The sequence below is a fragment of the Melopsittacus undulatus genome, chromosome 6 (genome assembly GCF_012275295.1).
Source record: "Melopsittacus undulatus isolate bMelUnd1 chromosome 6, bMelUnd1.mat.Z, whole genome shotgun sequence".
Taxonomy (NCBI): Eukaryota; Metazoa; Chordata; class Aves; order Psittaciformes; family Psittaculidae; genus Melopsittacus; species Melopsittacus undulatus.
In genome coordinates, this window is record NC_047532.1 from 14957273 (window position 1) to 14981296 (window position 24024).

At 42.0% G+C, this 24024-nt stretch overlaps 1 protein-coding gene across 1 annotated transcript; it reads right to left on the reverse strand.

The window, feature by feature from the left end:
- Positions 1–673: 673 nt before the first annotated feature.
- PODN (podocan) lies at positions 674–22692 on the reverse strand. The gene is made up of 10 exons (XM_031050773.2): positions 22465–22692; positions 20635–20728; positions 18958–19022; positions 14398–14507; positions 12050–12206; positions 10019–10134; positions 7463–8120; positions 4719–4867; positions 2669–2870; positions 674–1356 (listed from the first exon to the last, which is right to left on the reverse strand). The coding sequence occupies exons 1-9, from the start codon at positions 22690–22692 to the stop codon at positions 2702–2704; spliced, it is 1746 nt and encodes a 581-aa protein (XP_030906633.2). The 3' UTR covers positions 674–1356; positions 2669–2701.
- Between the last annotated feature and the right edge of the window lie 1332 nt (positions 22693–24024).

The following is a 24024-nucleotide window of genomic DNA, read 5'->3' on the forward strand; positions in this document are numbered from 1 at the left end:
ATCTTTCCTTCTATGATTCATGATTGTGTTGAATTGTCGAAGGTAGGAAATATCAGCCTGAAATGACTGTCATGTGCTATGGGAATGAAAAGAGAGAGCATGGAACTAGATCTTCTCCAGCAGGAAAAACAGCTGTTAAAAAAATGGAGCCAACTGTGTTTCCAAGTAAATCCTGGAATGCAGTATGCAAAACAACATGTGTTCAGTCAGAAATCCTCAAAAGAAAAGACCATTTCAGCAAGCAGATTAGCTGCCTCAGATGAAGGATATTTTAATCAAAAAAGAAACTTGCTATCCAGGTACCTCTATAGGTCTTCTTTATCTTGGTTTGTTTAATTTCCATGATTCCAACAGGAGCTGAGAATATTGAACACCATAAAATAGGTGAGACTCTAAAAGAGTATGACAGCAGGTCCTGGCTCCAGACTGGAACTAAACAAATTGCTCTTGACACTTAACAGTTTTCTCCTCAGACATCCCACACTGACTTACCCATTTTGTTTTAGTTGTCTCACTTCTGACTCTTAATGTGAATGATCTACAATATGTGAAAAATTCTACCACATATATTAAGCTGCATATTGTTACTCAACCTTCTGGGTATACCTTCAGAGACATTTACACAACTGCCACATGGGCAAACAACACCAAGACAGAAACTTTACCAGAGCTCTGGAAGGCAGACATACAGATTTTATATATATATATATATTCACAAGAGCAATTGTTTTATCTTAAAAACTTTCTAAAACAGGAATATACTGCAGGTTTTGGCAGTAGAGATAAAATATTATGGGATCCAGCCTTACTTTGTTTTTCTCATCCAAATATACACATTGTTATAACAGAGGAATAGTTGCATCCAGAATTATTACTGCTGCTCGATGGCCAAAATGCCCCATTATACTGCTCCACACGTGAAACTATTGCAAATATCCATCTCTCCTGATCAGTAACAGCTTCTTTGGGGTGGAGGAAAAGAAAAGAAGCATATACATGGTTCATTTAAAATGCAGTGACAAAAACAGCCTTTGAAGGCATGTTTCAAAACAGTTCCATATTGTTATTACAGATGGAAACAGTGAAGGAAGAGAAACAGAAGAAACAAAAGCCAGCTTTTGTGAGTTCCAGAGCAATCCCTTATGATCCTGGGTCTTGTATAAGATGATTTGGAAGCTTTGGAAAGGCATTCAGGGTCTCCCCCTGAATAAGGCACTGTAACACATTGTCTTCCATAAGCCTGGCCCAGTGCCATGACAGTTTCTGCGTAATTCATTGCACGTTTTGCTAAGTGTTCTCTGTATATCTGTATAGATATCTACACACAGACATATATGTAATTTTCCATATGCTTTCCTGCAAATCAGAAAAACAAAATCAGTTATATAATGGAATACAGAATTCAGAATATGCTAAACTTAGTACCTGCTGACATGCTACACATGCCCCGAACTAAACCAGAGATGTACTGATTAAGAAGTTATGTGTACTTGAAATTTGCAGATATGAATTATTTCTTCTCTCACAAAGTTTTCATATAGCCCAGCCAGGAGGTCTGATGTTTGACTTGCCAAGTAACTTCTGCTCTTTTCAGGCCTCATTACCTTTTCAATGTATTAGCACTATTCCTAGCAATTCCTTATGTCATTCTCCATGACAAAATGTTTATTAGGGACAAAATAAAAAACTTAAACCTTTTTTTCTTTCAAGTCATAGAATTTAGACCTCCAATAGTAGAGAGTAGTGTCTTGAACCTCATCATCATCTTTGAAGACAAAATGCTTAAGAGATGCACTAAGCAGATCCCCATTTTTCATATTGAAAAAAAATTGGAGAGTCTTCAAACGTTATTCTCCCTTCATCTTTTCTTCTGCAGTTGAAAAGAGAAGAGATTCTTCTCTTCTCTTCTAGAGAGATTGAGTGGCTGGCCAGATTGCTTATGGAATACCAAGATCTTAATTTCAGTTACCAGTGCAAACTCACTGCCCAGATGCCTCTCAGTGAATCTGGGTGAAGTGAGCCATGAAAACCTCACCAAGACTTACCAAAAAGCACAAAGCACAGGCTGCTGTGAGAACTGGCTGCTCTGGACCAGGGGTTAATCCAGCCCTACATACTGTCTCCAAAAGTGACCTGCAGTAGGCATCCTTTCCTTAAGAAATATGCCAAGTATAGCATTATCTTCCCACTCCAAGTGGTCAGTGACGTAAGGTCTGCTTGAGATAGAGGCTGTAATCTTAATGCCATGTTTAATGGACACCAATGGATCTATCTTCTTTTAATGTCTAATTTTTTAATCCATTTTCAGCTCACATGGTCTTCTGCATTCAGTAATTTTCACACTTAGTTCTATTTTCCTTCTGAACCAGTTGCTTAAAAATATTAAAGACCTTTTCTTTTATTTTTGTTATCAGAATTACTAAATAATGACTTTCATATTTAGCTTTTGTGTCTGTTGTAGCTCTAAGCAGAGGTCACTACGAACAGTTCACTGCCTCTGATGAAAACCAGATATATACCGTTCCATTTTACAAAATTACATACTTTCAATCTTTTTGATTCTGCAGTTCAGACACCCACTTGTTATATTTCAATCATACTTGTAAACTGGAATTATTGAAACAAGAGTCTGAGGACTGGGTCCTTGATTTAACTAAACTAGAGTTACCTGCCACATGATGTGATTGTGTGAGTTCATGTTTTATCTCAGTTCTTCTTCCTCTTCCTCATCTTCCATTTCCTCTTCTGAGTCATCCTTATTCTTAGAACTGTTGCTGAATTCAAGGTTCCCTTCAATATCCAGGACTTGTAAGTGCTTTAGGTTTTGGAAGATACTTTCCTTCAGTGCTCCAACAGCAATCTTATTAAACCTTTAAACAAACAAAAGGGCCTTCCTGTTAAAATAAACCCATTTTCACATCCAACACAGAAACGCATAGAGTAGGATGAAACTATTCTGCAGTTACTCTAACCCTAGTTGCATTCTTACAGTGACACAAGTTACTCTTAACTTTACACTGACTCACAACAGCACTCCAGGAGTACTTACTCCTCTGGATGGGAAAGGGAAGGGAAAGCAGGTTCTGATTTGTAAGCAGGGAGATGAAATGACTGAAAAAAGTTTGCTGACAGCACTTTCTACCATCACAAAGGACCTTGCAGGAAAATATTGGGAAACATTTAGAATCTCCCATTGATTACAAGTTCACTAACCAAGCTTTCAAAAACCTCCTAATTTTCTCAGCCCTTCTTCCTCCTTCTACAACTGTATTCTGGAAGGAAAAAAATCATAATATTGGAATTCCACCCCCACAAATTCTTTCTCTTGGTATTCTGCTTTCTCCTTCACACAGAGCACAGGCTTCTGCTCCACAGCCCACATTTCAAAGTGTAACTTGATTTTTCATGAGATTCAGTGTCATCCCTTGATAGTTTAATTCTTCTTCCACGAAATTCAAAATACTGGCACAAAGAATCGCTTTAGAAACAAAGCAACATGCAGTAAGTTTTCATCTGTTATTTGGGTTTCCAAGAACTAATCTGCAATTTAAGAAGCTCTCACCTATACTGTTTGGTCTGTTACTCTTGAACAAGCTTCAAATCATATTCTGTCTAATATTCCAGATGTATATTGTTGTTTCACAGCATTGCAGTGATTAATAGCCTCTCATTAAGAAATATAGCTTGGGTGGAGTTGTCTCCTAAATACATCAGCCAAACAGTTTTGCAAATTCCTTTTTTTCTCTTTAGCTAGAAATACAGAATGTGGTATGTGGTTTCTGGGTTGCATCCAAGCATTCACGAAAATCTCATAAATGTGAGCAGCTGAATAGACAGACTGCTCTAATTTACACCAGACTTTGTAATTTTATTTGCTTGGTATGGAATCGTTCATCCAAAAAGGTATGCTTCAGAACTCCTCAGCACAGTTTAACTGCATGCAGACAAAATAAGGCCGTATTTAGTCTTGTGCAGCAGGCAGCCTAGGTTCTTTGAACACATCCATTGGATCAGCTTAATGAAATGTTCCATAAGGGTTCATAGATTAAGTCTAAGCAATATTTTCAGTAATGTTCAATCAGATTAAAACTGTATATATTACTGGAATAGATTCTTGCTTCACTTCTTGTGGTATTGATTTCTGCTTAAACCAGTTACATTACTGAGAGTTTATACCATATGTAAAAAAGGTCTGTATCTGTCACCTATAAAAACAAAGTCCTCATCCAGCTGACTGAATAGGATAAAAAAGCTTCTAAACTTAGCTGCATAAGTTGTAACTTGCCATTTATTTCTGACAAAGCTGTCAAGGGAATGTGCACAACTCCAAGATTAGTCATTCACGCCTCGCTCAAGGGGGATTCTGTCAAAATCCAGGACACAAGAAAAGCTGTGGTGTTACAAGCAGAGTATAAACTTTGAGCTCACAGCTGAACACTGGAGTATGACATAATGTTAAACACTAATTTCCTAGAATTTTTAACATGCCTAATCCGTTCTAACAAGCACAGAAAAGACACACTCTCCAAACAGAAAGAGCTTATTATGTGTAGCCATGTCTCTTCTGAGCAGATGAACGCAGTTTCAGTGTACACTACTAGAAAACAAAGTTGCTTATTTTGGAAGGTAGGGTTTTAAGTATTTTCCAAAAAGTAAGCCATTATAAAGTGGAGGAAGAACTAAAAACCTTGTGTGTTGAAGTGGAAACTTGTCCTTACCTGAGGTAAATCCCCTTTATTTTGGGTGTGGATTCAAAAGCACTCTCTGAAACCGTTGTGATTTTGTTGTTCTGAAGATAGAGATACTCCAGAGATTCTGGCAGGTCTGATGGGATAGCAGTCAGCTGGTTGCCAGCCATGTCTAGTGACTGCAAGAAACAGGCAAGGGGTCGAATAAATGGCTGAATTTAAATATCGGCAGCACTCCAAAAAGAGATCTGACAACAAATGAGCTTCCAAAGGCTGGCTCTATACACACTCCCTCCTGCTTTGGAAGTTTATCCATTGTTTTACATATATATACACATACACACACACACATACATGCAAGTCTATAAAATACTTATATGAAGATATATATGCACTTAAAGAAAACTTAATATGTTAACATTGCATAAGTGAGATGTTTATGCAAAGCTTATCCAGGACTTGATGTGTCTGAAAATCATCTGGAAATAAGGCTCTGTTTTGCAGATGGCACTTTGGTGAGTCTGCTGCAGAAACTCTCTTCTGGTGAGGTCAGGCAAATACAGATACGGCAATTGCAGACTGTCAGCCATGCAAAAAGGTGCAGTTTGAGTTTGTGGTGGAAAAGCTGAAGTGATATTTATTATAGTATAAACTAATTTAAACTATCTCTAATTTGCATCAGCGTTAAGTGTGGCCATGACAATTCTGCTCTCTTACACTACAATTTAGCACCATGATTTTGCATGAGACATCATGTTGTTTTGTTTAGGAGTCCCAGCGTTTCTTTCCCCCAAGCTTTAGCCCATGCCTGCTTTACATGAATTAAAAGCAGACTGCGTTTCAGATTTGCATGAGAAGTCATTGGAAGACGCTGCTCCTGAAAACACTTCCCTAGCTAAGGTTAGTGACTAGAGTTACACATAAAAACATCTGCAAATATTCTAACACAGAAATTGTATGAAAACACCAGGACTAAAGGCCAGGGATTTTATGCAAGAAAATGGATCAATATAAGTGTTTTGTTGTCCTGTATTGTGGCACTCTCATTGCACCAAGCTGACACGCTAGTTGCACATTATTCAAAGCTATACTTCTGCAAATGACTGTCATGATTTCAGTGGGTTTATTCCCCACATAATCCTAATGTGGCAAACAATTATGTAAATGTCTGCCTCTGCAATTGCAGATAGTCTTCAGTGATTTCCATGGAAACAGTGTGGACCAAAGCGTATGCTAAGTACATGCACCATCAGGATCTTATGTGATGGTTGTTTTCAAATCCACTCCAGTGCACCAGCTCATAAACCAATGGCATATTTAAGCCTTTAACATTAAAAAGATTCATAATATACTGTCATAGAAATAAATTACAAGTAGGAATGCTGTTCCAGAAAAAAGCAACAGCCAAAAATGCACCATTAGTCTAATCAGATTTTAAGTATGCGCTATTATCTTAACCTTATTTAACATAAACAGGGCTTGAACTGAAAGACCAATGTTTGATACAGCAGTACTGACACTGACTACCAGGGAGTGACAGCAGAATAAAAGTAACATGAAGTAACTATGAATCAGGCCTTTGGAGAACCAGAGCATGTCATTCCAGCCAACAACCAATGCTGCCTAACAGGTCTTAAGACCCATTTTTGTTTGAAGGAAGACCCAACCCAAATGACAGTGCCTGTCAATTCCAGCACCTGTGTTTCTCAAAAGCATCTTCCTTCTATGCTCCTTTTCACCTTAGATGTATTTGCATGCACACACACATACATACACCCCTATACCTATCAGTGAGGTACCAGACAAATGCCAAAAGTATTCTTAAAGACCAAATCTGCAGCTGATGCAAGCCAAAAGCTCTATAGATACTATTGCTGCATTGCTGATTCACATTAACAGAAAAACCAGCTATTGTTTATTCCCAGAAACAACTGAAAGGGAAAGGTTCATACAGATAAATGTTTGCATTATCTGAGAACACACTAGGAGCCAATGTGACATACGCTCCATGTCCCTTATACCTGGTTTAATCTGAGATGTGCAAACTTTGCCTGTACAGTGACCTAACCATATGCACCCTTAGATGGTTGCTATATGACACAGGTAATACTTTTCACTGCAGGAAACAGGCTGTTGCCTAAAAGGAAATGCAGACAAATCCTTCAGGTAGTGTAACAACACTGAAAGGATACTTTGCACAGCTCAAATGTGATTCTCCTGCCTGCCTTATGGCTTGTGTTTAACTTTCTCTAACAATTAAGCAAATTAGAAGGCTGCTGACTGAATCCAGGCCTCCCAGAGGCTATCCAGGTGCCTTAGCCAGCTCAGCTGCTAAATCCTGCAGCTTGGCCTGTCTGACTATAAGCTGATGTGGGGGCTTTGAGAATTAAGAGTGGTTTTGTTTATGCATTCCTTCCTCCTGCTGTCTCTCTTCAGAGCTGATTTTAAATCTTCTGGGAGACAAGCTATTTGAAAGGCCTAGTTTCAGTTTATAATGACAACATTTCACTAATCTAGAAATATAGGACACCATTAGGGTTCAAAAACAAAGCTGTTTTTACACTTCCCAAAGTTAGCACCCTGTTCAGCAGTGGGAGGCACCCACCTCTGGCACAATAGCACGTCATTTTTACTCTAGAAACAGAAGGCATAGCATTTACAAGCCCCAAACATGAGGCCCAAGCACATCTAGTATTGGTGGCACACAAACTGGCTTAAGCAGACAGACAAGGGCATCAGCATCACTAAAACAATTAGAGAAGGTGATGTTTTACCTGGAGACTGCTGAGTTCTCTCCATGCTCCTGAATAAATTGAATTTACTTTCAGTTTATTGTTGCTCAAATATAATTCCCGCAGCTTTGTCATCCCAGACAAAGTCCCTTTTGGGATGATGCTTATCTCATTCTCTTTCAGCTTCAGAATCTGCAGATTCTTTGGAAAGCCAAAGGGCACCGTGTTGAGGTTGTTTCCAGAGAGATCCAAGGACTTTAGTTGTCTTAGTTTACGGAAAGCCTCCCGATGGATCTGGGGACTTTTGATCTTATTGTAGCTCAGGTTCAGCTCTTCAAGGAAGTAAGTGGTAGCAAAGTCATTCCTATTAATCTCAGAGATCTGGTTATGAAGGATCATAAGTGTTTTCACTCTCCGGGGCAGCCCACTGGGAATCCTTTCCAGCATGTTGTTGTACAGGTGGACAGTGTGCAGCTTCTTTAAGCCGTGGAAGGCTAATGGGTGAATACCTCGGGCTTTTAATTTGTTATTGTGGAGGAGAAGATACTCTAGGTTCTTAATTTGGGTCAAGACATCTCTGCCAATCACTTTAATTGCATTCTTCTCCAGGTGAAGGAGGACGATGTTTCGAGGTAAACCACTTGGGATTTGTGAAAGGTTATTGCTGGACAAATCCAGATATTCCAGACTAGACAATTTCCTTGGGAAAGAAGGAAAGAAAACACTCTCCATTTAGATTCTGCAAGGTGAAACAATAACCAACTTCCCCATAGATTTTACAATCTCTGCTTTAAAGTCTTTTTACCCAGCACAGCTCCCATTGCTGCCCTTTTTGGTCTCATGATGTGACTGATGTGGACAGCAAAACAAGGAGCCATGAGGGATTAGAACTAGGTGCTGCCATTGCTCCCCAGCCACACTCGCAAGAGAACCTGCTAGAGTCCACAGACATCCAGCCTGCTTCTGGGCTGAGACCCAAGATCAGTTTTGTAGTCTACTGTTCTCTCATTTGACACCATAGATAGCAACATGTGAGCAACTTCAGTGAACCAGTACCACAAGAAAGGTGCTATGGGAGTGCCATTAGAACACAGAATTTAGCCATTGGTTTCACAGAAATGTAGCCTGAGCATGAGTTTTTCTGTCACTCTTAAAGTGTATATTAAGGTTCTGCTTTCCAGATGATAAAATATTACTCTTAGGAAAAGCAGAAATGCTCAATTCAGTGGCCTCAACTAAGATGGTGAACTTCTCCTGACCCTCCAGCATTACGGAAGTGAGTCAGGGCTAGAGCTGCTTTGTGTAAGCTACTGAATCTGGATTCCATGGACTCAGTTGAAGCTAAAATAAATCCCCAGACCAGCCACTTATACCAACTGGATGTGGATCAGTGGTGTTTTATGCCAGGACTGAGGAGCCCTCCCTGTATTCCCTTTCATTTCAAGTCAGTTTTTCAGTTCAAATGAGGCTTTTAATCTGCACATGGCACTACATAACCCTCTACAGATGACTAGAAAGTTTTCAGGAAATGCAAGAACTAATGCATTACAGACATTACTTACTGGTTACTACACTGCTATTCATGACTATCCAAGCATGCTCTGAATGAGCAAATAATACTCTTTGGATCAAGCAGTTCATTGCTGCAAGTTGAAATGTTTTCCCTGCTTGGGTACATCTCAGAAGCTCTATGCTGTGGTGTACAGTCAGTATCATGAGAGCCAGGAGCAAAATCCACCCCCCCGTTGTGACTGGTGCTTTGGCTATAGCCTCTGTACTCTGTTTATGAAAGTCTTAACAGAAATGCTATGTCCAACACGACCTGGAGGTGGACACAACACAGCTATGGTAAATTGCTAACGGAGGTCTCTGGGAGTGGGATGTGGAAAAAGAAAGCACAGTTTGATACATTTTCATGTCTGGACATTAGAAAAGTTTACAGAATTTATGGCAGGACAGATGACTTGGATGCTCAGATGGAAGAAGGGCAGCACTCAGTGCAGGCAGAGACACCCTTAACTTTTTGAAGTGCTAAGTTCCAAGCTAAAATTAGGACATCCCAAGGCTATTTCTGTTGCACCAGTTTGTAGCAAAGCTTTTGCAGCCACCTGGCTATTGAGCAGCACCACTGCACCCCTGCCTACTCCAGCAGTCATCTGCTGTCTTTCCGTGGCTGCTTTCAAGTCATCTTCCCAGAAACACAGAAGTGGCTTTAGCAAAGATGAAGATTTGGCCTTAACTTCTAATGATCTGTCCTTGAAACTGGGAAGTCACAAGTAACATCACTTTTGACTAGTTTGGAAGACCAAAGACCAGCTTTAAACACTGTTCTGGGTGGCCTTTTCCCAGAAGGCATTCAGTAGCTGGTGTGATTGGGTCTGTGGCAATCAGGGAATGGTGCAGGCTGATGTTCAGTGTTGTGTCTTTTGTATAAAAGTATTCTGCAGTGGGAATTCAAACCACTGACCCAAACCCTTGCTTTTGAATGGCAGCATCTGAACTTCATAGACTTTTCATATATATTTAGCAGAGGAATGTGTAACATCATTCAGAGGAGGCAGAAGACACACAGGTACAAACTACAGATCTCAGTCTCACCAGAAGGTTTCATTGTCCATTCCTTCATTTGTCAAGTAGTTATTCTGTAAATACAGCTCCCGCAGACCTGTGAGTTCACTGAAGGCTCCTTTGGGAATCTTCTCCAGCTTGTTGTTCTAGAGCCACAAGAAGCACAAAGCACATTATTTGGCATGAAATGACACATGACATTCAGGTTCTGCTCAGCCAGCATCAGGCAATCAAACTTCAAAAGGGCCAGACATATTTCAGGGAGCATGACAATTCTGCTTAAGAAATAAATACAAATACTAGACTGAAATATTGCAAGCTTCTTTTATTGATTCCCCATGGAATCTTCGGGTTAAAAAGGTAGAATTTGCCCCTGCCTCCCAGATAGCTTTATTTTGTATTCATAGCCCTCCCACCTATGTGTAAATGTATAATGTGATCCAGGAAACTATCTCTGGAGTTTGTTCAAGGTTTCTGGATTTTTTAAGACAGATTTCACCATAAAGAAGAATTCAATTGGGAGCTGGGAACCTGCCACCCTCCCAGGAATTCCAAAAAGTGCAGTTCCTGCAGTGTAGATCCCAAAACAATTACTTCTATTGCCTTAGTGTCACTCTGGAGTAGACAGTGGGCAGACATGAACAAAACAATCCACTTAGAAATTACATACAGAAACTGTAGGAATTATAAAAGGATATATAAAACACTGCCACTGAATTTGTTAAACTTCCCACAATCCATGTATACACAAAAATGCGATGGACAGACTAACTGGATTCATGTGCCAACTAATACAAAGTGGATGCCATCACAGACAGATATGGCTGAGTGTTTCAGTGAATAGTGAAAGAAAAAGCAAAGTTCTGCCACATTTAAAGTACACCTTTTGGACAGTCTTGGTCCACTACTGGCCATCTCTCATTTCTCATTGTCCTGCTTTTTTCTCAGTCAAAATATCAAGGTAAATGTTACTATGGAGAGGCAGTGCACATGAAAACAAAATGCTCATTTCTCTCCCTCCGCCCTTAACACAATTGGTGGCAGCAGGGAAGGATATGAGTTCAAAGTGTAATCCTCAAAGTCTGAGGCCCCTTTGGGAGATAATAATCACCTATAAATGGCAATACAATGCAGGGGACTAGTGACTTCACACTTTGCGGAGAAATTCCAGCAATTTAAAGGATCAGACTGTTTGCCTTTACTTTTCTTCAGGCTGAAGAAGCCTCTTTTCTAGAAGACTTTAATGGGAATTAGTGGTGAAACCTTTGAGGGAAAAGAAAGTTGGGAGGCAACACAGAACTGCCTAAGTCCAAGGGCTGATAACAGGCTCCAGTCTACACACATCCAAGGAGCTGTCAACGCTCAGAGAAGTAGAACCAGGACTCCCCACTGCTACTGCTCTCCCATCATTAACAAGGCTGAGATCTCTAGCACAGACATGATGAAGTGTTTTTATCAAAATCAGATGACATGGAATTAAAAATGCTAGAGACTACTTAATACCACAACTTCTGCTACTGCACTATTGCTGGAGAAGTTGTAGCAGCAAAGAATCACCGATCCAAACTTCCTCTGTGTCATCTGAATTGCCAGTTGGTAGCAAACAAAAACCACTGATGCTAGGAAACAGTAGTCTGTGTGAAGTGAGTTAGCAAGCAAAGCCAGCATGCAGCTGTCAAGAAAACAGCATCATAAGTGGCAAACTTAACTTGGAAGCCAACAACTGGATGGCCATAGAGAATTATCTACTTCTTGCAATAATATGCATTAATACCATTACATGCAGGGAAGAGGCCAGCAATGCTACCACACAGGCACTGGCAACACATTCCCCTGAAAACAGAAAAGCATTTTGCTCCCTCTGAGCATGTGTTTTGCACAAACAAACTGTTGCTTATGAACAGAAAGCAAGGGCATGGGAGACAGCTACTGTTGGGGATATACAGCAGACAAGACTTCAATGGGCCTGGGAATGTTTCCAAGTGCACTGAAATGGCTTGGCTGTACAAACACAGTACTTTGTCACAGTCGTAAAAGAATACAAAACCTTGTTGTCATTACCTTTAAGTGTAATTTATATAGTGCTGGAGGAAGATTCTTTGGAACATACTTCAAGAAATTGCTGGACATGATGAGTATCTCCACATTATTAGAGCCATTGAACATATTATCAGGTAACCCAGCATCTGAAAGTTTGTTGTTGTGAAGATACACGGATCTGTTGGAAGGAGAAAAAAGATTAAGTTAAACAGACAGTGAGATCTGGGGGGGGGGGGGGGGGGGGGGGGGGGGGGGGGGGGGGGGGGGGGGGGGGGGGGGGGGGGGGAGGGTGTGGGGGTTGTTTACTGTGAGAGAGCTGTTTAAAACCTGTATTTCAATCTTTTGTTCCTTCCTTGAGTTGATTCAATCTGCTTTTAAAATGTGCCCTTTAATTCAGTAAGGAATACAGATGCAAAACCAGATGGTTGGTCCAAATACTCTCTGAAATTTAGCTCTATTCAGAATCCAAACCTGCACATGAATACTAATTTCACATGTAGCTTTATCTTCTTAACAAGAAACTGAGTGCAAGTCTGGGATTGTGCAGTGCTTTGAAAGAGAGAATGTCAGTGTGGTGGCCTCATGTGAGAAAAGATGTCCTCATGTAGAAAGAGATGTCTCTCACCCCTCCATTCTTTCTGTTCCCATGATAGTTGGAAATACCCCAGGAAACAGTTTCTCTTCTACTCCTAGAACTCAGGCAAAGAATACTGATAGGAAGAGCAGATTTCTCAATCTGGAAGAATCCAGGTTTTGTATGAACCTTTGGGATTGAGAGAAAGAGGGTTTCTTAATCTCCTTTTGCTCTTCTTACTTTTAGCCTTTACTATTCAAGGAAGAGTTTCTCCAAACAGATTTTTAAGAATGGATTCATTTTTTCTTACACAGGTTTTAATTCTGCATAAAGCAACGGACACCTAGGAAGTTATTCCTGCTTTTCATTGGCTTTAACTGCAAAAGGAATTCATTTGACTTCTTTTTAACAAAAGAAATGACAGGATTTTACTGACTTTGATTATCTCTTCCTTCCCTGTGCTTACCCCAAGATTCAGCAAGCCCCTAAACTTGCAGAGGCAGGTTAAAATTCCAAGAGCACAGTGTCAAAGTGTGCTTTTCTAACTTGATCTTGGATTCTTTACCAGTTGCAGAGAATTTGGCAACATCTTTCTGGAAGGAAGGAAAGGGTCGGTATGGAAACACAATCATGTGATCACACACTCCAGGGAGTTCAGAGCCACACTGAAAATATTGTTCACCCTGCCTGGTCGGCTGTACTTTTAACTCACAAATATTTGCCTTTCCTAAAACCTTGCTTTCCAAATAATCCATCTGAGACCATGAACTCTACTGAGGGCAAATAAACCAACTGGAACCACTGTATGTGTTAGGGTTTTATATCAGCAATCTTGGAAATCAATGAGTTATTATTCTGATTAAAAGCAGTGCTGGTATAGGAGAGTGTGAAAGTCATTTCAGAAGAGTGCAAGAATCTTAATACACAATCAAAACACAGCAGCTTCTGCAATTTAGATTAAGAAATAACACATGATGAGATATTGCCAGGAACAGGTGTGCAAATCAGACTTTTCAGCCACCAAGTGCCTACCAGACTAAAGGCCAAGTAAGTTCAGTGTAGATTCAGCTCCCAGTGAATCAGTAGGAATGGAAAGTTCTTCAGTTCATCACAAGACTGAGCTCTAGGAGCTCAGCTGGGTCAGCTATTATTAACTGCTGCCCAGCTTGGATGTGTACATTGCTACCAACAGAGCCTGAGTTGTCTTTGCAGGATTTAGATACTATGGTGTCCTTATGCCTCAAAATGCCTTTGGAAAAGACCATATCTCACAGGAGGTCATCTACATGCATCTGAGTTTGAGAGGTGCCAATGTGCTGCACCGGATCCAGCTGAGAAAATCACAACCTGAAACTAGCAGAGAGACTTTTGAAACCACACCAGAGGGTATGAACCACTCTGAAGGTGCTTAGCTTTAATGTAGTTGAGTACTGCAAAGCACTGTACTCTCAACCTGATTCCATTTTTAAATGAATGGACTTATTATAAAACTAGGGATTTCTAAACAGCTCCTCTCCATTTTGAGAAACTCTTCAACTCGTAACTGACACACAAAGAAAATGGAGACAGCTCAATTTTTATCTATGAAAACTGCTTGGCAGCTAGGAAAAGCCCTTGGAATGTATTTGTTTGAGAGATTATTTGATCTTTCATGCTGAGAATAACAAACAGGCAGCTTCTTTCCAAAAACCCTAAGTAGGCAATAACATGGTTTAGCCAGATAGTTCTTATCAGCCACCAACTGCATCCAGGCAGTGGCAGAACACCGTCATTGTTTTACTTCCTGACCCCTTACCTCAGGTTTGGTTTCTGTCCAAAAGTGAGCCCATAGATCTTAGTGAGATAATTGGCTGCAAAGTCTGCACTGATCAAGGTGTTTGGTAGGAATTTCGGAGCCACTGTTAGCTGTAAAAGAAATGTACCAGAGTATTCCCATTAAATGCAACAAATCTTTTAACCAATGATTAGACCAGCAACAAAACACTTCCAAATTTATTTTCTCTAAACAGGCAAAAATAAATGAAACTGAATACAGATCACATGAATGAAAACAAAGTGTCCTCATTCACTAATCTCTCCAGGAAGGAGACACTTTTGTTCCAAGGTGAGTGAATGTTTGTTTTGGTTGGAGGAGTCCCCTTTTTGGTGGAAGAAATCAAGAAACTGTTATTCAGAGAGCAAACACTTTGCTTATTATTGTTCCTAATTCCTCAGCCTGCTGTGCCAAAACAATCCAACCCACCCCACAGTGGCCTACTGTTTACTCTCTTATCAAAGTATACTGTAGGGAAGGAGTGTCACTTCATATGTCTGTTCCAATATTGTATCTATTTATGATGATGTTTTCAATGAAGGATTCAAGTTCTCAAAGGGCAGGGATGCTTCTGAGCCAAATGATGGAAAAGCAAATGGGACTTCAAAGTAAAGACCTACTATACAGTGGTACTTTGCTCATTAAACAAGTGATGTATCAGAAACAACATACAGAAAAGTCCTGTCTCCAGAAGCTGACAGTTGACAAGATGATTTAATGTGTTTACTCTTGGTCTATTGCTATTTTTATCAGTGATTTTATAAAATAATGCTAAGAACATCTGCATCTGAACAAAAACTGGTGGAGTGAAAAATAATGATCAAAAAAGCTCAGTCTTACAGAGTACCTCTACAATACAATAGCTCCATTCACTGAGGGGCTGCTAACAGCAAACCTAGAAACGAGAATACAGGTGACAATACACAGGCTGGGGGACAGCTTTCTGGGAAGCATAAACTTAAAAGGTTTGTGCATCACAATTAAGCCCTTGGGAAACAAATCATTAACACAGTTCTGTAGTAGACATGATCCTGGAGCACACAGAAGTAAGCAGGTGCCATTACCATGGTTACAGATGTTAAGTATAGTACTAATGAGACCACTGTTACAGCATTTTACATCCACTCTGAAGGGCTCTGGAGAGAACACCTCTTCTAGGGAGATTCTGAATTCTTTGTCATCTAAAGCTTTGAGATCAGGATGGGAAACTCTGGGCAACGGAAGAGATCAAGCATCCGAGCTTGAAATGCTTCAAATCTGTAAATCTTCCTCCTCACAGCACCATTGCATGAAGCAGAGCTCAGCCCTTACAGCCAGCAAGGCACAGCAAGGCTCACATGATGAGGAAACTTAGTTTTCAAGTTTTTATTACCATAAAACTGCACTTGGTTATTAATAATATTGCAAACTGAGAAATATTTAAAAGATGAACAAAGTGTGAGAGAACAGACACTTCACTGGAGAACTGCCTAACCCAAGCCTTGAACCACTTACCTAAATGTTGCCTAGATCTGTCTTGACTCATTTGTCAAGTGTCAATTGATGGACTATATCCATGAACCTGCAATTTACTGGACTCATAATACAGTCCTAGCTTTTAAAAGATTAAAGTACATTATTTACTGGTTTTCATGTTCACCTGTGCCAAAACCTCCATCCTTAAACTGTGTTAAATGTTTAAGGGTCACAAACACAAGAAAGGTCTTTCTCACAAACCATGCTCCTATCAGTGTTTCTAGAGAGTATGTAAGCAGTGGCAGTAGGCATTTGACATGTTGCTACATGTGCCACAGTCCTGCTCTTGGTTTTGCTGGGAATCTCTGATCTGGGAGATGAGATTTCAGGGAGGTGGATAAAGGCACTCATCTCTGATTAGGAAGCTCTGGCAGTGCCTCAGAAATAAAACACTACCATGACATAATATTGGGAATTCAGACACAAGAAACCGACTTAATCACTTTCATACTCAGTGGCACATGAAAGCTTTTCTCCATAAACACGGTCTATTAGGTCATAACTTTTATACATAACAAAGGGCATGGCTCAGATATGTGAAATGAGAGCCATCAGAACCACAAGAAAGAGGAAAGAGAGAAGTTTCATCCCAAAAGAGTTTTCACTTGCTCAGGACTTTGCTTTGGCATTTCAGCACTTAGTCATGAGACTAATAGATCCTCACTGGCTGACTGCTTGAAGGATTAGTGCTGGACTGCTGCAACTGTTAGAAAAAGTGAAGTGACAGAGCAGCTTTGTCTAGCACATTGTTTAATCAGTACCAATCCCTGTTTCTCCAGCTACAATTATCTTGCAGCTTTATGGCTGGATCTTCCATTTCATATGGCAAATAGTGTTTCTCTGCTGTTAACAAATGACTTAACCCATGGTCTCACAAGGATTATACAAAAGTTACTGCCAGTTTTAGAACAAGTTTTCTTGCTTCTAACGAGCTTTGACAGAAGTACTGGTCCAAGTGAATCCCAAATCACTCTGGGGGTATGGGGAAATGTAAGATCTTCTGTCACCAAAATCATCAGCTTATAGTAAATAATAATGACAGCTCAGAACCTGGTCTATAGTTTGGTGGAAGAGACTTCTGCTATTAACAGGGCTTAGTGTGGATGTTATGCGATAGATCCCAATCATGAGAGCGTGCTGATAAATTACAGAATCCGTTCATTCTCGTCTTTGTCTTGAAGTACTTGTTACCTGTAAGCCACAGAAGGCTTTTAGTCTGTTCTATTTCTTTTCTCTGTCCAACTATGCTAGTTTAACAGCAGATAACTGAGCTACATCTGATGGGATTGCAATTGGAGATAAAGCAGCATTAAGATGATCCATAAAACAAGGAGCAAACTACCAGCAAATCCCTGCTCTCCTCCAGACACCACAGCTACTTGATCTGCAGTGTTTCCTGCTGCAGAGTGGATGCAGTTTGAAGCCAATTTGGTTTGTCCTGGCTTGGGACTTATAAAGAAATGTGTTATTCTTGTGGGTCCACAATTTCTCAGTATAACTAGTTCTGACATTCGCTGATGTTTGCATTTTCTTTTGGGATCTTTTTCTCTCTGCAGTAAAGCCAGAAAAACCAAACACATTGTTTTGTCACACAGGGAAAATTGGAGTGCAAAGTTCTGGAATATTAGTCACAGTCTGGCTTGTTCATTTTTATGGAGTTCTTAACTGCCAAGATTGTTATATGGAAATGGTGCTTGAAAGGGAGAAAAGAACACAATGTTACTGTACTGAGGAATGAGTTCTATTCTCAATCACTCTATACAGAAATCTGTGGAGTGATTCTGGATGTGTCTTGGCCTGACTGAAACCTAAATGTGGGCTCATGTATATAAACAAAACATGAAAAGGTCACAGATTTTAAGAGGATAATAAAACACATATACAGACATGCATATAAATATATATTGAGAGAGAGAGATGGAGGGATGGAAGGGTCTTGTAGACAAAAGAACCTCTGTCTGATGTTTTAACTTATATTTCTTTGTGGCATCCCAGTTTCTTCTGTAGTAAATATTTGTGGACAATCACTGGGGATAAAGAAAGCCATAATGGGAACCACCCATATGTAAGTGTATGCAAGAAGTTATTTCATTTCCTAGGCTTGGCAGGAAAGATGTGCTTCTGTGAGGATATCCAACTTGGGTCATTAATAGGAAAGCACCTAGGATCTTCTCCATTAAAACAGAAATCCAGCTCCTACCACTGCAGCTAAAAGAAGAAATTCATAACTTGCACAGTATCATTGCATGTGGATATCCCCCCTGTCCATCAAACATAGTAAGAATGGGAGTCAGGGAAAACTGCATAGATTTTTATCAATCTTGATGGCTAAACCACTGGGATGTGTTTGTTCACAAATTTTTTCAACCAGCCTCCTCTGATGAGATATGAAACACGTGTAGCAATAGGACAAGGGGGAATGGATTTACACTTAAACAGGGGAAGTTCAGGTTGGAAATAAGGATGAAGTTCTTTACTGTGAGGGTGGTGAGGCACTGGAATAGGGTGCCCAAAGAAATGGTAAATGCTTCATCCCTGGCAGTGTTCAAGACCAGGCTGGACAGAGCCTTGGGTGACATGGTCTGGTGCGAGGCATCCCTGCCCATGGCAGGGGGTTGGAACTGGATGATTATAAGGTTCTTTCCAACCCAAACCATTCTGTGATTCTATAATTAACCCCCAGTTTATTTGCATACAGGCAGCTACCACATCTGCATGCAGCTGCATCAAAAGCTACTGCAGACAGTGGTAATTTACAAACACAGGGGCTCCCTGTACCTCCCTACATACAGGGGAAACCCTTCACCAGCTGCACACATAAACCAGTGTTCAAAATACACTGGCATGTGTACCCTCCAATCTTTCAGCATACTGATTGTCATGACCCTAGATGAACCTGCATTAGAATATCACTTTAGCACAACTGTACTTACGTATCATGTGTTTATTAAAGGAATTGAAGACTTGCTTGTCTAACTTTCAGCACCTGGTTAGAAAATAACTACGAAAGCCTTGTGAGCTTCTTACCTTATTGTTTGCCAGGTAGAGGTAATTCAGGTTCTCCAGATGCTCAAATGCTTCCTCTGGCAACCCTTAAAAACAGGAATAACTCATCAGAGACATCAGCACCTTCTTGCCTCTATGACTGAAGATACCAGAGGGCAGCTTCCCCTCTCAGGTATTACATTTAATGTGAGATTTAAGTATTTTTTATTGCCATTGAAAGACCTATTGTTGATTCTGGTTTGGTTTTTTAAAATTAAAAACAAGCAAACAAAACACAACCACCAAATACACACACACACCGCACACCAACCCACTCCCCCCCCCCCCCCAGACTGTTAATAGTAATGGAAGACCATTAAAATCCTAACTATGGAAGCATTTTGATTTGTTCCGTGGCCAACCCCAGTGGCAAGAGTCAGGTACAGAGCTGTGCTGATTCGGTTGTACAGTTGATTATCAGCGCTCACAGCACCATGCTATTGAGAAGTTGGTCATTTGCTCATGAATCAGCCAATCCTTTTTCTTGGAAGGGCATAATCTGAGGTTGTTTAATGATCAGATCTGATCTATGACCATGATGTTACCAAAGTAACATAACACCTGCATGTCATAACTTGTCTCTTGTTCTGCTCTGCCACAATCTAGATAGCCATGCAGGATCCGCCTCAGAGAGCTGATCCAACTTGGAGCTTATCATCCCCAATAATTATTAATTTTCAGCTGAATCACTCCACATCCAGCTGATCACACAAGCACAACTACTGTCATGATGGCACTTAGATAATCATAACTCAAAGGTGAAGCTATTTCCCAAGTCAAAACATACTGGAAACTCAGGGCTGCACTGAAGCTTGGGAAAGAAACGCCAAGCCCCAAAGGTAATAATGTCAAAGTCTGAATCTATTAAGCACAGCTTTCCTTGTGCTATGTACGAGTGCTGTGTTTTGGGTCCCATGCATAATATTTCCACATCCTCAATAAAGGCTGTTCTCTGTTATTGGAGTACGGGTAGCAAGAGCATTCAGAGTAACTGGGTGACACACAAGTTAACAATAATTATATCTTTTGTATTGCATATCCTCTTCTCTTAATATTTATTCCAATTCCTCCATTTCTTTTACTTTCCTTACTAACCACTTGGCGATTTCTCCAATACACCTATGACTTAGCAAGCAAAACCTCCCTACACAAATAAAATGGTTTTATAAGAAGAGTAGAAGTTGCGTGATTTGCAATATATATTACTTGTACTTAGACCAATTCAACGAGGGATGAACTGGACTAAACTGCACTGACTGACTAGCCTGAACCAAACAAGTGGATTAAGAAACAAGGTCAGTCACAAGGAAATCATTCAGCATGTAGACATTTCTGATTCTCCAGTGAACTGTATTGATGTGCCTGTGGGACCAGAGGGAGTTTCCTGGATGAGAAGACCTCACGCTGCAGTACACAGTGCTGCTGCCAGGTCTTCTCCACTGTTTCAGTAAGGCTGCATTCTTATACACTGAGTATTATGTTTCAGATGATAAAGTGCCTCCATGACCTGTGTGATGGCCAAAGGAGTGAGGCTTATAGCTAACTACTCCAACCAAGTTAATCCATCACTCTCTGGCTTTCCTTATCAGCTGTCACTGGTCTCATTGCATAAGCTGGTGTTGTGGAGGCTCTGTCCACTTTGTGGCTCTGCTGGCTTACCTTTTGAAGTTAGCCTGTTGTTTTGCAAATTGAGAGTTTCTAGTCTGTAAAGCCGAGCAAGCTCTTCTGGAAAGATTTCTTCTATCTGATTATTCTAAGAAAATGGAGAGTATTAATCACTAGCAAAGTAATCCAAGAAGGATCCCAATAAACCCAGACTGTGAACTCCAGTGAAATCTGGAAATGAACCCACCGTGTCAAATCACTGTCAAGACTCCACTCCACAGTGAGCCAAACTCAGATGTCAAAACCAAGACATCCAAACCCAGCAGCGTTTGAAGGCCTGAACCAAGCTTTGTAGCTCAGGCTCATCACCAGAAACATCCAGCTTATGCACTGGTAGCACACAAACAGTGTGACTGTGCCAGGCAAGGCCTGTGATCCGTTTGCCACAGCCAAACCTCATAGCTGCAGCAGAGCATTTGCTACAAGGTTGGCACCATGGATTTCCAAGTTTATTACTTCTGTTATTTACAGGTCGTTTTAAAAACAACTGTTTATGGGCAAGAAGAGCCAAACTGGGCTCACTTTTGCTGGTTGACTGCCATCAGAAGTTTATTAACATGCTGACTAACATTTCTGACCATTAACGAGTGATTCTAGTGTTTCAGCATCTAAGGGACCAGTTAAGAACCCACCATGCATGAAGCCAAGCCAATACATAGAAAGTGACAGCTGCTGCTCCAAAAAGCTTCTTTGCTTTTGGCAGCAGAGGCAGGAGCCATGGCTAGCACACGCCTGGGCCAGATCTGCTGAGGAAGGTGCCAGCTAACATTGCAGCTTCTCTGAGTATGCTGCACTCAGATGGAAAGCTCTGAACAAGATCTGCATTCCACCCATTGAACAGAACTGGCAAACAGGAGCGATAAACAAAAAGCAGCTGGTTAAGGGCCAAAAGAGGTATTGGAAACCTGGAAGTGCTGCTGCTGCCCAGAGGAACACCCATAGGGCTGCCATGCTGTGGCCCTGCTCATACCCTTGGGTCTCAGAGCACAGGCAGGGATGGAACGCCTGCCCAAATGCTGGTCACAGTGGTCATTTAACTAAATGACAGAGCATGGGAACCTGCTGAAAGCTCAGGACAGACTGCTGCTTCTACCTTTAATCCCATACCCACACATGACCTTATCCTGACAAGACATAGTCTCTGCAGCAGAACCATTTGCTGCAGGATGGCATTAGTCTCCCAGCCGCAGGCAGCACAACACCAGGCAGTGCCATGTGGTGATGGATGGCTTTGGCCAGGCTGGATGGGGCTTGGAACAAGCTGCTCTAGTGGAAGGTGTCCCTGCCTGTGGCAGGGGTTGGAACTGGAGGAGCTTTAAGTTCCCTGCCAACCCAAACCAGTCTGTGACTCTGTGACTCTGTGTCACTCGGCTCCTTGCCCAGTCTGTATGCTGGGTCTGCTCTGAACTGGTGCATGGCCTTCACATTTCTACCAGCATGTAGTGCTGACAGAAAAATTCTCAGTAATGAAGTAATTTAGCCCATCCGTTTCAAAGGCATGTCACCAGGAGCAGTAATTATTAGTTTGACCATTCTTTTTGTGGAGCTGAGAGAGAGGGAGGAGAAAATGTTCCTGTCTTGGTTCCTCCCTTGATCTGTGAGGAGAGGATTCCTGCTGATAACCAAGTGCACGTCAAGCACAAGTACTGGGCCTGCTGCACCTCCTGCCTCCCACTCGAAGCCGAGGAGCTGCTGGAAGAAGCAGGAAGGGCCCGGGTTCGGGGGAAGGTGAGGATTTGGGCCTCACTGCCCACAGAGGCCCCTGAGGCAGGCGGGCGGGCAGGCCGCATGTGGGGTCCGCGGCCCGCCGCTCGTCTCGCTTACCTGCAGGGAGAGGTGGTTGGTGAGCTCGGGCAGCAGCAGCGGGAACTCCTTCAGGTCGATGCCGCCGCAGTCCACGACGCCCTCCTGGGTGCAGCCGCAGTCGCGGGGACAGGCTGGGGCCGAGCCGGGCGCACGCCGCTCGGGGAAGTCGTTGTGTGCGGGCGGGCGGGCGGCGGCGGCGCAGCCCAGGGCCAGCAGCGCCAGCAGCGCCGGGCCGCCGGCCGGCATCGCCCCTGCAAGCGACAGCGAGCAGCGGGGTCAGCCCCGCAGGGAGAGCGGCACCAGTGGCCCCGGGAGTCAGGACTCCCGCTCCCCCGGGTGCTGTGGCGGCCTCGCAAAACCCGGGTAGACGAGGCCCTCAGTGACATGGTTAGTGGTGGCCTTGGCAGTTCAAGTTGGACCTGATGACCTTAAAGGCCTTTTCCAACCTCCTTGAGTCTATGATTCTCTCAAGGTGGTTTGGGAGCATCCCCTGCATCACCCCTGACTCCTCAGGTCGTTTACTACTTTTTTATATTGAGAAACACCAGTGATCCCAGAGGTTTATAGAGGAGGTTGTGCAGTGTTACTGCAATGTAACTGCCGTGCTGCTCCTCGCAGTTGTGCACAGGGAAGGAACTCTCCTTGTGAATGTAAACAAGGTGCACTGGAAAAGGAGCGGCCAGTGCTGCCAGGCTGTCTCTCAGAGGGGCTGCTTCACATGCCTCAAACAATAACAGAACCTCATGGCTACTGAAAACAAAATGGGCTTCCTATTGATTTTGGACAGCGCAGATCTGAACCTTAGAGACCTGGCTAATGTTCAGCCTTTATCTTTCTGGGAGCAGGTTAAAATAACTCAAACAGAAGTTGAATATCTACAGGACTGGCCAGCTGGCCCCAGTCCAGCCCCCTCGGCCTCCGCTGTTGCCCTTCTCAGGTTTCATACTTAAGGATTTGCAGTAAGGGCTGGTAATGGCTTGTCTTGCATCCTTTAGCTATTCTGCACAGGATTGGACAGTGATGAGAGAGTCTTATTTAGGCTTATCTTTGAAGGTGAAAAAGCACAATGGATTCATGACCGTACTATGAAGTAAGTGCTCTGCTCACCTCTGCCAGCCCAGGTTCCTTCTTTGCATCAGAAACAAGAAACTGCCAGAGCCAGACTGGCAGTATCAGAACTAGCACGTCTCCGTTCACACCCACAGGGCTTCGGGGCTTTGCACCAGCTGCAGCTGTGCAAAGACTGTGGGTACTTGGGAAGCACTGGAGAGCCCCTGCTCTCAGTCACAGTCACGAACATCTTAAATAACTTCTTTAAACACTGCCTTATACTTGATGAAACTGGAGAAGGTGGCACTACAGGACAGAGCATCCTGATTCATGGATGGTTTTGCTTTGGTCCTGAGATTTGCTATCAGCATGCTGAGTGATTTTGAGCATTTAACACTGCTTGCTTGATCCCTCCTCCCCCTGCTCCACTACTCCACAGCTTCCGTATCTATAAAAGCTGAACATAATGAAATTAATCTCCTTTATAAAACATTCCAGAGATCAGATGGTGTTCCTTCTATGGCAGCT